At 35.8% G+C, this 13,518-nt stretch overlaps 1 protein-coding gene and 1 long non-coding RNA gene across 4 annotated transcripts in view; one reads left to right on the top strand and one right to left on the bottom strand.

Annotated features, from left to right (window-relative positions):
• Positions 1-1,655, top strand: part of LOC107183910 — a 17,691-nt gene extending 16,036 nt beyond the window's left edge. Inside the window, exon 3 of the long non-coding RNA XR_001514733.1 lies at positions 1,645-1,655. This is a non-coding gene — a long non-coding RNA (uncharacterized LOC107183910). The remainder of the gene's footprint in view (positions 1-1,644) is intronic.
• Positions 1,656-3,221: 1,566 nt separating this feature from the next.
• HELQ (helicase, POLQ-like) overlaps positions 3,222-13,518 on the bottom strand; it is a 38,468-nt gene continuing 28,171 nt past the window's right edge. For 2 of the 3 annotated variants that reach the window (XM_006768672.2, XM_015567159.1), the window contains 5 exons: positions 13,331-13,429; positions 9,979-10,152; positions 7,526-7,639; positions 6,100-6,234; positions 3,222-3,418 (listed from right to left, as the gene is read on the bottom strand). In XM_006768672.2, coding sequence (XP_006768735.1) covers positions 3,326-3,418; positions 6,100-6,234; positions 7,526-7,639; positions 9,979-10,152; positions 13,331-13,429 — 615 coding nt within the window. In that variant the 3' untranslated portion in view covers positions 3,222-3,325. Of the gene's footprint in view, positions 3,419-6,099; positions 6,235-7,213; positions 7,396-7,525; positions 7,640-9,978; positions 10,153-13,330; positions 13,430-13,518 lie in introns of those variants that run through there. The other variant, XR_001514732.1, reaches the window with a different exon arrangement.

Below are 13,518 nucleotides of genomic sequence, written 5' to 3'. Positions count from 1 at the left end.
AGGAAGGGAGAGGGCTAGAGAGTTAGAAACATCAATGAGAGAGAAACATCAATCAGCTGCCTCCTGCACAACCCCCACTGGGGATGTGCCCGCAACCAAGGCACATGCCCTTAGCCAGAATCAAACCCGGGACCCTTGAGTCCGCAGGCCAACGCTCTATCCACTGAGCCAAACCGGTTCTGGCTGAATGTGGAACTTTTGATGGTGTCAGCTGACTGCACTGAAGCATCAGTATCTTCAGTTCCTTCATATCGGTCCTATTGCTGCTGTGGTTTGGAATGTGGCCATGAAACAGTCCTTTTTGTTTAAGCCAGGTGTCCTTGGGTTTGTATCACTTCAAACTGAAAAGCCATGGTTATTATATAGTAAATTCTCAAATGTATTTAAGTATAATTTTTATTCTCCCCTCTGTTCCCACTGACCTACTGTTTCTTCTTCTCCAGAGCTGAACTGTTTTAATTTCTTTACATCTTAAAATCTTTTAGGGCTAATTCCCCATCCATTATACACGACAGCCTTTTAGTTAAATTGACCTACAGAAACACTGATCAGGGGCCATGGAGATTGTCCTGGACTATAGATACAGGTATTCTAGTTTCTGTAAAGGTACCTCCTCATCAACCTTGCCATCTCTAATCTTAAATTAATAAATTGAATTGGGATTTTTAGTCTCTTATAAATGGGTTAGCAAGAATCAGGGATCACTTATAGCCTTACTTACTTGGGCAACCCTGGTAATTCAGAGTTTCTAGATTTAAAACAGAAGTATGAACAATGCTAAAGTCTTTTTAGCTGGAACAAATGGACTATGTGCAGTGAAGCCCATAAGACATTAGGATACCATATTTTGATTCATATGAAGGAGCAGGGTATAAATGAGATGTAATATTGGGGGTAAAATCCAGGGCAGGTGAAAAGAACACTTAGAAGGGATAAAGTAGGCAAATTCTACCAAGACAATCTATACAAATAAAAGGGTAATATGCTAATTAGACCGGGCATCTTCTGGACAACCTTCCAGATGTCCTTCTGGACAAAGCCACGGTGGCGGGGCCAAGGCAGAGGCAGTTAGGGGCGATCAGGCCATCAGGGGAGCAGTTAGGGGCATCGGGCAGGCAGACAGAGTGGTTAGGGGCAATCAGGTAGGTGAGCGGTTAGGAGCCAGCAGTCCCGGATTGCAAGAGGGATGACCGACTGCCAGTTTTGGACAACCCCCAAGGGGTCCCGAATTGGAGAGGGTGCAGGCCAGGCTGAGGGGCCCTCCCCCATGCATGAATTTTGTGCTCTGGGCCTCTAGTATTGTATAATGGTTAAATGCACAGACTTTAGATTGGGACTGTCTGGGTCTGAATCCCTGCCCTATAACTAACTAGTACATGTCCCTGAGGCAGTTACTTTACTCTATGTCTCAGTTTACTTTAAATGGGAATAATAATAGTATCTGTCTTATAGTGTTGTTGTAAGGATTAAATTAGTTACATAAAGCACTTATAACAGTGCCTGGCACACAGAAATTACTAGGTACATAACTGCTACATTATAATGGTCTAAAATGTTAAGCAAAAAGAACTTAGGCTGGGAATCTATTTGCAAAGTTTCCAATGGATCTCTCAGACAGGTAAGAGTTTAACTAAGCCAGTTCAGTATTAATACATGTTGCTAGTTATTACCCTCCCCCCCCCTTTAGATAACCAGCCATCTACATTTGAGCTATAAATCTGAAAAGGGAAAAGGGAGAGGCAATACTAAAGGTGTGTTTGAAGAGAATCTTTAAATTGCTCACTTGGGTGGTATTAATTTTTCACAGAAGTTCCTACTTTCTCCAGTGAATTTCGGTAGGTGCTGGGTGCCATACAAAGATAATAAAAAAAAGCCTCAGCTTTCTAGCATATTTGAAACTAATGGCATTAAAACAAGACATGGGTGAGTTTTTGCTGAGGGTCACACTGAGCTGTGAGCTGCCTAAAGGTGTTTTTTAGGAGTCAGCAATGTGGCAGAAGACATCAAGACAAAGATCAAGAATTCTGACTGCTCTCTGTGACAGCTGCTTCCCTCCCTAACCAGAAGCAGGCCGGGAACTATCGGCAGAACTACTTGAACTACTTGAACAGCAGAACTACTTGAACTTGCGCCACTGTGAGAAGGCAATGACCGTTAAAGGGAGTGAGGTCTCTGTTTGCGAATGGTCCACATCCTGGGTGGAAGCTCCGTTTGTTTACATTTCTGTATCCTTGTGTTTGTTGCCAATCTGAGTAAGTCACAAGGCTCTGTGTTGTCTATTTTATTTTATAACTTTCATCCCAACTATTAAAATCAAAGAAACTCTTAGAAAAACAAACAAAAAATGAGCAGAAGGCACATTTCCTGGGAAGATCTGAACTGGCCCCCACCCTGATACTCCTCTGTCCTCACCCTTCTCCCAGGATAGTGAAGGGGAACCTGGGTACATCCCACCCTGGGATCCTGAATCATAGGTTAGCTAATAATAAATACGTGTTGAAAAAGTGTTAAAAAAAATACATGGGCATTAATGAGAGATTCACAATACTTATAGGAAGGGAAGAGCCCATGTATGTGGTGGGGATGAGAATAAACTTGAACAATTTTATAGAGAAGACAGTATTTGAGCATTTTTAGTTTATACTTGAAGTATACAGTGCATTTTAAAGATAATTTTCTGCACTAGCCGGCTTGGCTCAGTGGATAAAGCATCAGCCTGAGGACTTAAGGGTCCCAGGTTCGATTCCGGCCAAGGGCACATGCCTGGGTTGCGGGCTCGATCCCCAGTAGGGGGTGTGCAGGAGGCAGCCAATCAATGATTCTCTCTCATCATTGATGTATCTCTCTCTCTCTCTCCCTCTCCCTTCCTCTCTGAAATCAATAAAGAAATATATACATATTTTTAAAAAAGATAATTTTCTATGCACTGGAAATGGAATAAAACAGGAAATGAAGGGTTTGGAAATCGCAGGGAAAATTATGGTATTTCAAATAGTCCAGTATGATGAAAGAAATGGATAAGAGAATGATGAAAGATCTGGCTACAAAGGTAGGCTGCAGCAATGTTGAGGAAGTTGATTTCATTTCTGAGCACAAAAATAATGTGTAAGTATTGAATAAGATGGGTTATTACTAGAAAGGTTATTGTAATTATGGGTGAGAGATATATCCAAACATCATCCAAACATCATCCAGTTCTGAATGTATACTTAAAATGTATCTTTTCATGTATAAATAATAAGGAATCTTTAATAAAACATATATACAAGAAATAATTAAAAAAAAGATAAGTCATTCATATTTGATAATGCTCATCAGACACACTTCATGCCTTTTCAACAGGAGGGAAATCAGCAGGGAATCTCAATAGCTCTTCTACTTCTTCTTGCAAAGCCTCTGCTTTTTCATGCAACAGCATCTACAATAATAACATCAGGACATGAGACCAAAATATTCAATGCTAGAGAAATGCTACCATTTTTACCACCTGAATCCTTATACATCAGCAATCTAGACATTAAAACTAATATGAGATGGAAAAATGGCCACTTAAGAAAAAGTGATTATAGTAAGTGAAGCTGAAGCATTTAGTTGAAGCCATTTTAGCTGATTGCTCCATTTGGTATACCAAAAATAAAGGAGCTCTAAAACATGATTTGTTTTATTGGAGACTCAGCCACTTAAAAATTAACTTTTAATCTATAAAATCTAAGACAATTTTATAAAAATTTAATTAGCTCTTGAAAATGTTATCCTTCATATATGCATTTTATTACTCCTCAAAATTAAGTATACTATCTTTTAAAAACCTATAACTTTTTCAAAGAAAAATTTTATTCAAGTTCCTAAAATTAATAGTTAACCCCTTGAGTGCTGGGGAGCGCGATTGCGTTCCTCCTGTCTTTCGCCAAAAGTTCTGGGAGCGCTATCAAAGCTTCGAAATGGCGTCTAGTTCTAAGTCTGCTTTTATTAGTGATGATGATATTGCTAAATATGTCAGTGTAGTAAAGGTTTCCTTAAGTTTTTGAATATGTAACTTCATTTACTTCTGATTCATAATTTTTTTCCTAAACTGCTGTAAAATCAGCAAAAATGCCCTGGCAATTTTAGCATAGTTCCTAGGATATTGGTTGGCACTCAAAGGGTTAATTTTGAAAGAACCATAATGAGAAAAGAAAGTATTTCTAAACATGGAGCATAGTAGACATAAATGAATATTTAACAAGTAATGACTCTCTTTCTTTTAGAAACCAGAAGTAAAATGTTGGTATTTGTTTTAGCTGGCTTTTGTGTATATTGTAGTGAAGTATTTGTACTACTTCTGTTACAAAGTATTATAATAAAAAGTTTAGCAAAATCACAGAGGGGGGAAAAAGTCATATGATGCAAAGTGAAAGTGAAAAACCCACTCCCTACCAATTTGACATACCCATAGCATTACATAGCATTATATATATATAAAAAAGACTAAAACGTAATTAGGTAAGCTTTCCAGCAGCTGAGATAAGGGTGACCATGTGAAATGAATCTCCCAACACATCCTCTAAAAACTATACAGATCAACAAGTAAACCGCACAAAACTCTTGTGTCAGCATTACTAGAATACAGAGAACACCGTCAGCTTCAAATTACCTATGGTTAAAAAAATCCACCAGTTATAATAAAAACAAAATGGCATAATCCTAACTAGTTTCCTCATTTCCATCCTTGCTCTCCTATTTGCAACATCTGACCTATTCCTCGGCTCAAAATCCTGCAAGGAATATCTATTTTTCTCTTTCAAACTGTCTGGAAAGTGAAAGAAGTGGCGGGAACCAGAGCATGTATCTTAGTCCATAAGGTGGAAGCCATGTGTTGAGAATGAGACAGAAGTAGGATCCCTGGATACAACACTGATTCCCATAAGAGCTATAAATTGCTTGTGCTTGAATTTGTCTAATAAACTTTTAAAGTTTAAAGTAACTTCTTTTGGCCATTGTTACTACAGCTCCATTTGTATCCCTAATGATATACAGTCTAACTCCACAGTCGTGGCTCTGCTACTTACTTAGCTATACTTCCTTAGGTAAATAACTTAATTTCTTCAAATCTCATTTATTTATTCAAATACATATTAAACGCCTACTCTAGGTTGAGTACTGTGCTAGCTGCCATTGCAATGGAAATGACTATAACTCCATCCCTGCCAATCCCAAGAACTTCTAATCGAATGGAACAAGGTCAGTTTTAGTGCCGTCAAATTGAAGGTGACACCATCTCTGTACACCCTCAGGACTATTGTAAAGAAGGTAATATAAACAGTGTGAGCACCATTAACAAAAGGAAGATGGAAATGAACCTTTAGCTCATTCTGATCTGTATATGACCATACTGTAACAATGACGTTTTCTTAAAAAGCCAAGCAATTTCAGGCTACAAGAATGGAACTACAGTTAAAATCAGGAGGGGAAAAGCCCAAATTGCTATGGAATGGCTTTACCCACATTGAACTGGAGGGTAATGATACATATGATTGCATCAGGCAAAGGGCAACTAGGACAATAGATTATTTAATGCAAATGAAAGAAACAGAAAAGAGAAACCCTTGTTAGCAGTGAGAACTATTTTTCAATATGTGAAACACTAATAAAGGAATAGAATAGTTCCAGATGGTAGTATTACAATGCAACGCTCAACATTTTAAGAAGACAAAATTGAGTCTCATTATAATGGGATGCTTTTTGTTATACTAAGTGACCAAAAATAGAACTATGTGAATTTTGAGGTTGTAAGCGCTTGTCAATGAAGGTATTCAAAGGTGGGAGGACCAGATGTTGAGAGTGCTGAGGAAAGGACTTCTGCGAAAAGGTTGTAAGGAGGCCAAATTCAATGAGTTCTAGGCTTCCTTGTACTTCAGTGAACTCTTGAAACTGTTTTTAGAAGGTCATTTTTCTCTTTATAGCAAGTCTTGTATCATAACAAATGCACTATTTTTACCCACATATTATGAACTTATACTTTTGTGTCTATTGCTAAATGTGTTTTTTTTTTTTTCATGTCTCAGATATAAGGAGATAACACCACAAAACATTGTAAAGGTTAAAAAATGGTTTGCTTACCTTTGCTGATGAAACAATTTGCTTGGCCTGGCGTCTTGATAAATGATCAATTGTTTTTATTAGCACTTCAGGATTTGCATTAGCTAAGTGTGCTAGACTTTTATAACCTGCATTGTATAACTGTTTTGCCCGACCCTGAAAAATATTACACAAATCAGTAGGCTCAGAATTTGGGATTTAGAAAAAAATAATTGAATGTCTTGTTGAAAGGAAAAATTTCACATATATATATATATATATATCCTATCTAATAAAAGGGTAATATGCAAATTGACTATCACTCCAACAGACAGTTAAGGGTGACCAGGCTGGCAGGGGAGGATAGTTAGGGACAATCAAGCTGGCAGGGGAGCAGTTAGGCATTGATAAAGCTGGCAGGAGAGTAATTAGGGGGTGATCAGGCTGGCAGGCAGAAGTGGTTAGGGGCAATCAGGCAGGCAGGCAGGCGAGCGGTTGGGAGCCAGCAGACCGGGATTGGGCCTAAACGGGCAGTCGGACATCCCTCGAGGGGTCCCAGATTGGGGAGGGTGTAGGCTGGGCTGAGGGACACACACCCCCCATGCACAAATTTGGTGCACCAGGCCTCTAGTATATATATAAAATATACTAAAATAAATAAAGTAAGAATGAAGAGATAACACATCAGAATCCAGAGGAATTTTATATTAAATTTTGTATTGTATTCAAAGATGTACTTGAATGGTTCCAATGTGACTGCAAGATAGCCTTCTGTGCAGTGTAAGTCATCTGATATGTGTTGAAATGAACAATGAAAAATCCATTATGGCACTTAGGCTAGGGGAATTATTTCAGATACCAATAAAAATATTCTAGTCTAATATACTTAAAATGTTCTTGCCACCAACTCGGGGGACTACAAGGGAGTGGTGTGATGTGGTGTGGGATGGGGTGTGGAGTGGTGTGTGGGGTGTGTGTGTGTGTGTGTGTGTGTGTTCCCAAGCAGTAGAGTTCCTCTAATTCGAGAACTGAATAACAGAATAAACTTAAATTAAGGGTTGGTAAAAACAGAAAGCTTAAAAACCAGCTGAGAATACTTTCTTCTCACTCTCTTCAAAACTATGAATAAGCCTTATTAGCACTGAGTCACCACTACCTTAAATAAGCACTGAGTCTAAACTGACAGAAGGTAATTCTCCACTGGCGTGGAAGAAGGAAGATGCTAAGGATGAGCACACGTATACTTGGAGAGTGTCATCTTATCCCTTCTGTTATTTTTTTTCTCACAGTTGTGCTTCTGAATTAATGGGATTTCTAGGAAGCCACAGCAGCAATTTACTTTGAAACAAGAAAACAGAAAAAAAAAAAAAAAAAAGACTGCCATAAGGATGTTGTTGTCACTTACCCTGTGACAAGACTTCACAGTTACTTGAAATCATCTCAACTGGGAAACTGGGAAGCTACTAACCTCTAAAACTCCAGTCACTTCCATGAGAGGGATTAGTTCTGCCTTTACACAGTAGGTCAGTTTCTTGGTAAGTTCTACCAAAAGGGCTTTATAAACCCAAAACTCCTCAAGTTCCTGCAGAACACAAAGAAATATACAGAATTTAAATCTAGTCAGTCATTTCAAAGTTTAGTTTGCATGGGAGGGGGCTCAGAGAGGATGTTCCCTTATGTAAGCTCTGGAACTTGGGTTAAGCCAGAAGTGAACAATAATTCCAAGCAAAATTATTATGAGGACGAATGGCAGAGACTGACAAATTTGACAAAGTGGTCTTGGGATGAGGAAACAACTGAAAAATAAGTCAACAAGAAGAATTCTATTCATTTTTATCAAAATACCAGAAAGTGAATGTATAGTTTTTCTTTCCCAGATGACTGAAAACAACTCCTATTTGTGGGAATTTATCCTAAAGACTAAGTATTTACTGTGGAAGGATTCAAACGCAAGACAATGGTCAGTGCAACAATATTTAAAACAATAAACATATTGGAAACCATAAGTCAATAACTGTTAAAGCTGTATGGGTAAAAGGGTATTCATTATATTATCTTGTTTTCTTGTACTAGTATATATGCTTGAGGTGTTCTACAATAGTTTCTTTTTTTTAAGTCTCTAACCTTTTGTGAGAATGTGTGATGCATGGAACAGCATTAGTTAGCCACTTTGTGACCACTAGGAAAGCAGTTAATGCACTAAAGATGGAAGAGTAAAAAGAAGAGAAGGTAACCTTGAATAAAACTACTGAATCAATCACCCTGGAATTGCCTTAGCTCTAGCCTTCCTGTTACTGAAGACAGTCTTTTTCCTATTGTTTAATCTTTTATGGGGTTTTCTGTTACTTGTAATTAAAAGCCATCATGCCCGGCTAGCATGGCTCAGTGGTTGAGCATCGACCTATGAACCAGGAGGACACAGCTCAATTCCCAGTCAGGGCACATGCCCGGGTTGCTGGCTCAAACCCCAGTTTGGGTGTGCAGGATGCAGCCGATCATGATTCTCATCATTGATGTTTCTATTTCTCTGTCTCTCCCTTCCTCTGTGAAATCAATAAAAATATTTTTTAAAAAATAATAATAAAAATAAAAGCCATCTTAATTAAAACAATTAGTGTCCTATTTTAAATGACTTACATAACTAGTTAAAGAGGAAAAAACATTTTAAAATATTAAAAATACATTCATGAAAGCACAAGTTGTCAGGTAGATTTTTTTTTCTAGGCTCAACCATCAAATTATAGTAGCTGTTTTTCAAGTTTAACATATTCTTTTACTTGAACAAATCTACAAGGCTGAAGTCTATATAGTCCCAATTAAAACAAAGGGATTGAATATTAGGAAAAGCATATTTAAACACAAAGAACAACAAATACAGAAAACTTAAATAACAACTAGCTTCTTATTACTCATAATTTTTGTCTACTGCTTAGCTAGCATATGATTAGGGAATGTAAGCTAGTATTAAAAAGATCAGTATACGTAGAAGATATTTAGAAAGATAAATTTACTAAAATAGTTATCATTTAATCCAAAGTCAAGTATTTTAGATTATTTACTCCTTAGTACATATGACAGAATTAATTGCCATACACACATACAGAATATGGAGATTTAAGATAGGGAAAATGAAGTTGATTTTAAGTTTAAAAATAGAACTTATGGGGGGAACTTTTTTAAAAAATTGAGTACAGAAACAAATATGAAAAGGATATTCTGCTATTCAATAATAAAAAATTTAAATGCAGCAAAAATGACATATTATAAATTTGTCAAAAAAAATTGAGTAGAAAAGTCTGGCAAGCTTCGTTGTGTTATTTAAGGAAATTCTGAAAACTTCTTTTAGTAAAATCTTAAACAAACAAACCCATCCTAAATGCACACGGCCAAAATAAAATTTTCTCCTTGAACTACTTTATAAAATGGGCATTTGTTGAAGAAACCTAAAGTAGCTGGTTGACACTGGAAGCGAGAATGGTAGATTACTGAGGCAATCTAAGGAACATGGTGCTAAGTAGTTAACAGTAGCTGTCAGATATTGACAACATGCTAGTCAAACATTTCACATGAGTATCACTCATGAGAAGGACACTCAGACAGAATCAACATGAGTGGAGAGAGCCATTTTAAGAGTTGATTCCAAACACTTGAAACTATTAACGCTGGTTCTAAAAGTAAGGATAACTATTCTACTTGTTCATTACATACTTCAGTTGATTTTGTTATTTTTTGTATCTTTACCATAAGTATGTATATAGTATTTCTGTAATAAGGGAATAAAAACAAAAATATATTTTAAGTAAATTCTGACTGCTTTGTAACAGAATAAGTCAACGATAAGAAAATACTAACTGGTTTATGAGTTTGGTCACCGTTAAAGTAAGATGCACAAAGCATCTATCATCTATTTAATGGAATTACCTCACAGAAATGTAACACACAACATGAGAAGGTGGCAGCTGCAGTGAGAAGACTCTGTATATATCCTCGAGGCATATTGAATTTTTCAGACACACTCCAAATGCTGGTCTCTTTGAGCAAGGCATAAAGAACAAAAGACAGGTATAGTCTGTTCACTATGTCCTTGTCCACCGTCTAGAAAGACACAACCAAATAAATTAATATACTGAACCTGCTAAAAATGTACCTTATATTCAAACTGGACAAAAGGTAAATTGAATGAAATTGTGCTACAGGAGAGCAAGGGTAAGGATAGAATGATTCATAGAAATAAAACTAAGTTCTAACATATGTAACTTAGATGAATTCAAATTATCATTTTTCCAAGTATAAAAAATATGCCAAATTGTTTCCAATTTAGCTAAACTTCTCTCTATAGGGAGTGTTGAAGGTTGAGTTGTGTCCTACCAAGAAAAGATATGCTCAGATCTTAACCCTCGGACCCGTGAAGGTGACTTTACTTGGGAACAGGATATTTTCAGATGTGATTAGTTACGGATCTTGAGAGGAAATCATCCTGGATGTACAGTGGGCCCTTTAGTTAAAGCAAATTATAGTATTTTTTTTTTAAGTTCAACATAGAAAACTACTGCACTGATAGAAGAGAGGACACAGAGTGACACAGACAAGCAGGCCATGTGAAGATGGAGGCAACCATTGGAGGAATGAGTCTACAAGCTAAGGGAAAACCAAGGATTGCCAGCACTCACTGAAAGCTAGGAGACAGGCAAGATGGTTTCTTCCTCAGAGCCCCCAGAAGGAACCAACCCTGCCAGCATCTTAATTACAAACTTCTGGTCCCCTGAACTGTGAGAGAATAAACTTCTGTTGTTTTAAGACATCCAGTTTGACTTTGGGTGGTGAACACACAATACAATATACAGATGATGTATAATAGAATTGTACACCTGAAGTCTATATAATTTTATTAACCAATGTCACCTCAATAAATTCAATTAAAAAAGACAGCTGCTGTGTGCTAATCTGTGGCAGCAGCCCGAGGAAAATATATAAAGAGAAGGAACTGGGGAGACCTTTTCATTTCCTGTGGTATGTACAGGTGTATATGTGTGTGAATGGGATTACAAATTAGATAAATGCATTTATTTAGATAAATGTTAATAAGCTTATCTACATTGTAAACTAAGAGTAAATATTAGATTCTAAGGTTTCCACGTGGACATGATAAGTAATGTTTCCAAAGCTAAAACACTGAAAGAGAAAAATGCTCTCTGAAGTGGACAATTTCTATTCTGTGTACCTGCTTTTGCCTGTGGCGTCTAGTGACTATTTTGTGTGTGTAGTAAAATCGGGGGGGGGGGGGGGGGGGGGGGGGGGGGAGTTTGAACTTGAAAGAGAAAAAAAAAAGGTATAAAATCTAAAATTATATCCTCTACTACAGTAATAGAATGTTTGAGATGAAAACTTAGACTGACATATTAAAGAATATATGAATTAAGATTCTGCATGTTGATACTGGATCAGTCACTTAAAAAGCATTAAGCTAAACAACATGATAGTTGAATAAAAGTAGGAAAAGATCATTTTTTAATTTTCCAAATTTGGTGCACCTTCATTATTAAAATAGAGTCAATATAGATTTTGTTCAAATGGCATTTAAGTCAAGAGAAATGATAAAATTATATTACAAGGCAAGATAAAATGCTTAGCTCCAATTCTAAGCTATTTTACAAGAAATGTTTAAAGAAAAGGAGGGTGACTTTTTCAATGTAGAGAAATCAATTTAGATTTTAAGTAAAATCATGTTCTCTAGAATTATAAATAATGATACTTTCAAAACATTAAACTAGTAAATAATCCATTTGTAATTAAAATAAATTCACGTCCATACTAGTTTAAATATGCAATTATCAATTGAATAAACATTTATTGACTGTATTTCTTTTCTTTTAATGCATTTTTATTGATTTCAGAGAGGAAGGGAGAGGGGGAGAGAGATAGAAACATCAATAATGAGCTAGAATCATTGATCGACTGCCTCCTGCATGCCCCACACTAGAGATCGAGCCCATAACCCGGGCATGTGCCCTGGCCGGGAATCAAACCATGACCTCCTGGTTCATAGGTAAACACTCAACCAGTGAGCTATACCGGGCATGCTATTGACTATATTTCATAAAATGTAACAAAAATAAATTTTGGTGCAAATTTAAAAAGGTGTATTATTCTAATAAGATTTTGTATATGTTTATTATTTGGTAATATGTTCCAAATTAACATGAGTTTTAAAATATAATTTTTTTATTTTATATTATACAGTTGGTTATAAAAAATTTGTTTTAAGAAATATTTTTATTCAACATTTTGAAGGTCTAAACAGCAGAGCCATTTTTAAGGTAAAAGACTTAATCTAAATGTTGTGACAACATGAATATTGAAGTACTATAATATCTACTGATAATTTCATGATACAGCAGTACATGGGACAGTTGCACCATTCAATTCAAATGACAGTAAACATCATCTTCTGTTTTTCAAAATGAAATCGGTAATATCCATGGAAATTTAAAAGATATAGGAGGGAATAGTAGGTAGATAATTAGGTTTCAATGGAGTTTGGATTATCAAAGAAAATTAAAAATGAATAAACTGTATATTATGAGGTGGAAAATGATATTAACTTAAGGAATTTTAAAGCATGTTAGCCAAACAATTATTTCCACTTCTCTTAAAGTTAGTGTATGCATTATACACTTGCTTCATGCTTGTTGACTGAACTTTAAAACCCCAAAATATAAAATATCAAACAAATAATATTCAACCTTTTAGCATGTTTTATGTATGTCAAATATTAGATTGGAAGTTCTTTGAGGACAACGAACAACACAATCAACAAAAACCCTAAACCTATCCTATCTCAGAATCTCTGATAGCAAGTAGAATGCCTAATCAAAGTTTTAGAAAATATAATTTACTCCCTTGAATTGAATTTACTTCAGGATTACATAATATCATGAAAACATTATAAATATTTTGTAATGTAAGCAGTAAGTAGCCTATGAAAAATAAATTATAAGGTTTACCTTTCCCTATGATAATAGCCTTACATGTATGACAGAATATTTTAGAATACAAAGGTATAAAAATAGGCTATTACACCAACAACAAATAAATAGTTTTTTTTAAATGCCTAAGTTTCTGCTCCTCAGATGTTTTAAATAATAAAGTGGGAATTTAATTTAGAGAAAAGAAGTGAAACAAAAAGATCAAGTCAACAAGGGAGATGATACAACAGCATTAATTTTGTTAAATGAACTTAGTTATTTAGGAAGGAAAAAAAATTTTATGGTACCTTCTTGATAGCTTGACCTGATACCTTCTTTCCAATATAGTTTTCAGAGACTCCAACAAGAGCAGCCACATTTTGTTCTGCTGGACTGAGCTGATTAAACTACATAAAAAAAATAGAGTCATTATATAGGAAAATATAATTGTACCTTTAAAAAATGCCATTTGAACCAAATCCAGTATTTTCTATGA

This window comes from Myotis davidii, unplaced genomic scaffold, assembly GCF_000327345.1.
Source record: "Myotis davidii unplaced genomic scaffold, ASM32734v1 scaffold420, whole genome shotgun sequence".
In the NCBI taxonomy this organism is placed as follows: domain Eukaryota; kingdom Metazoa; phylum Chordata; class Mammalia; order Chiroptera; family Vespertilionidae; genus Myotis; species Myotis davidii.
Note: the sequence above shows the minus strand (reverse complement) of the source record. Positions and strands in the feature narration are given on the sequence as shown.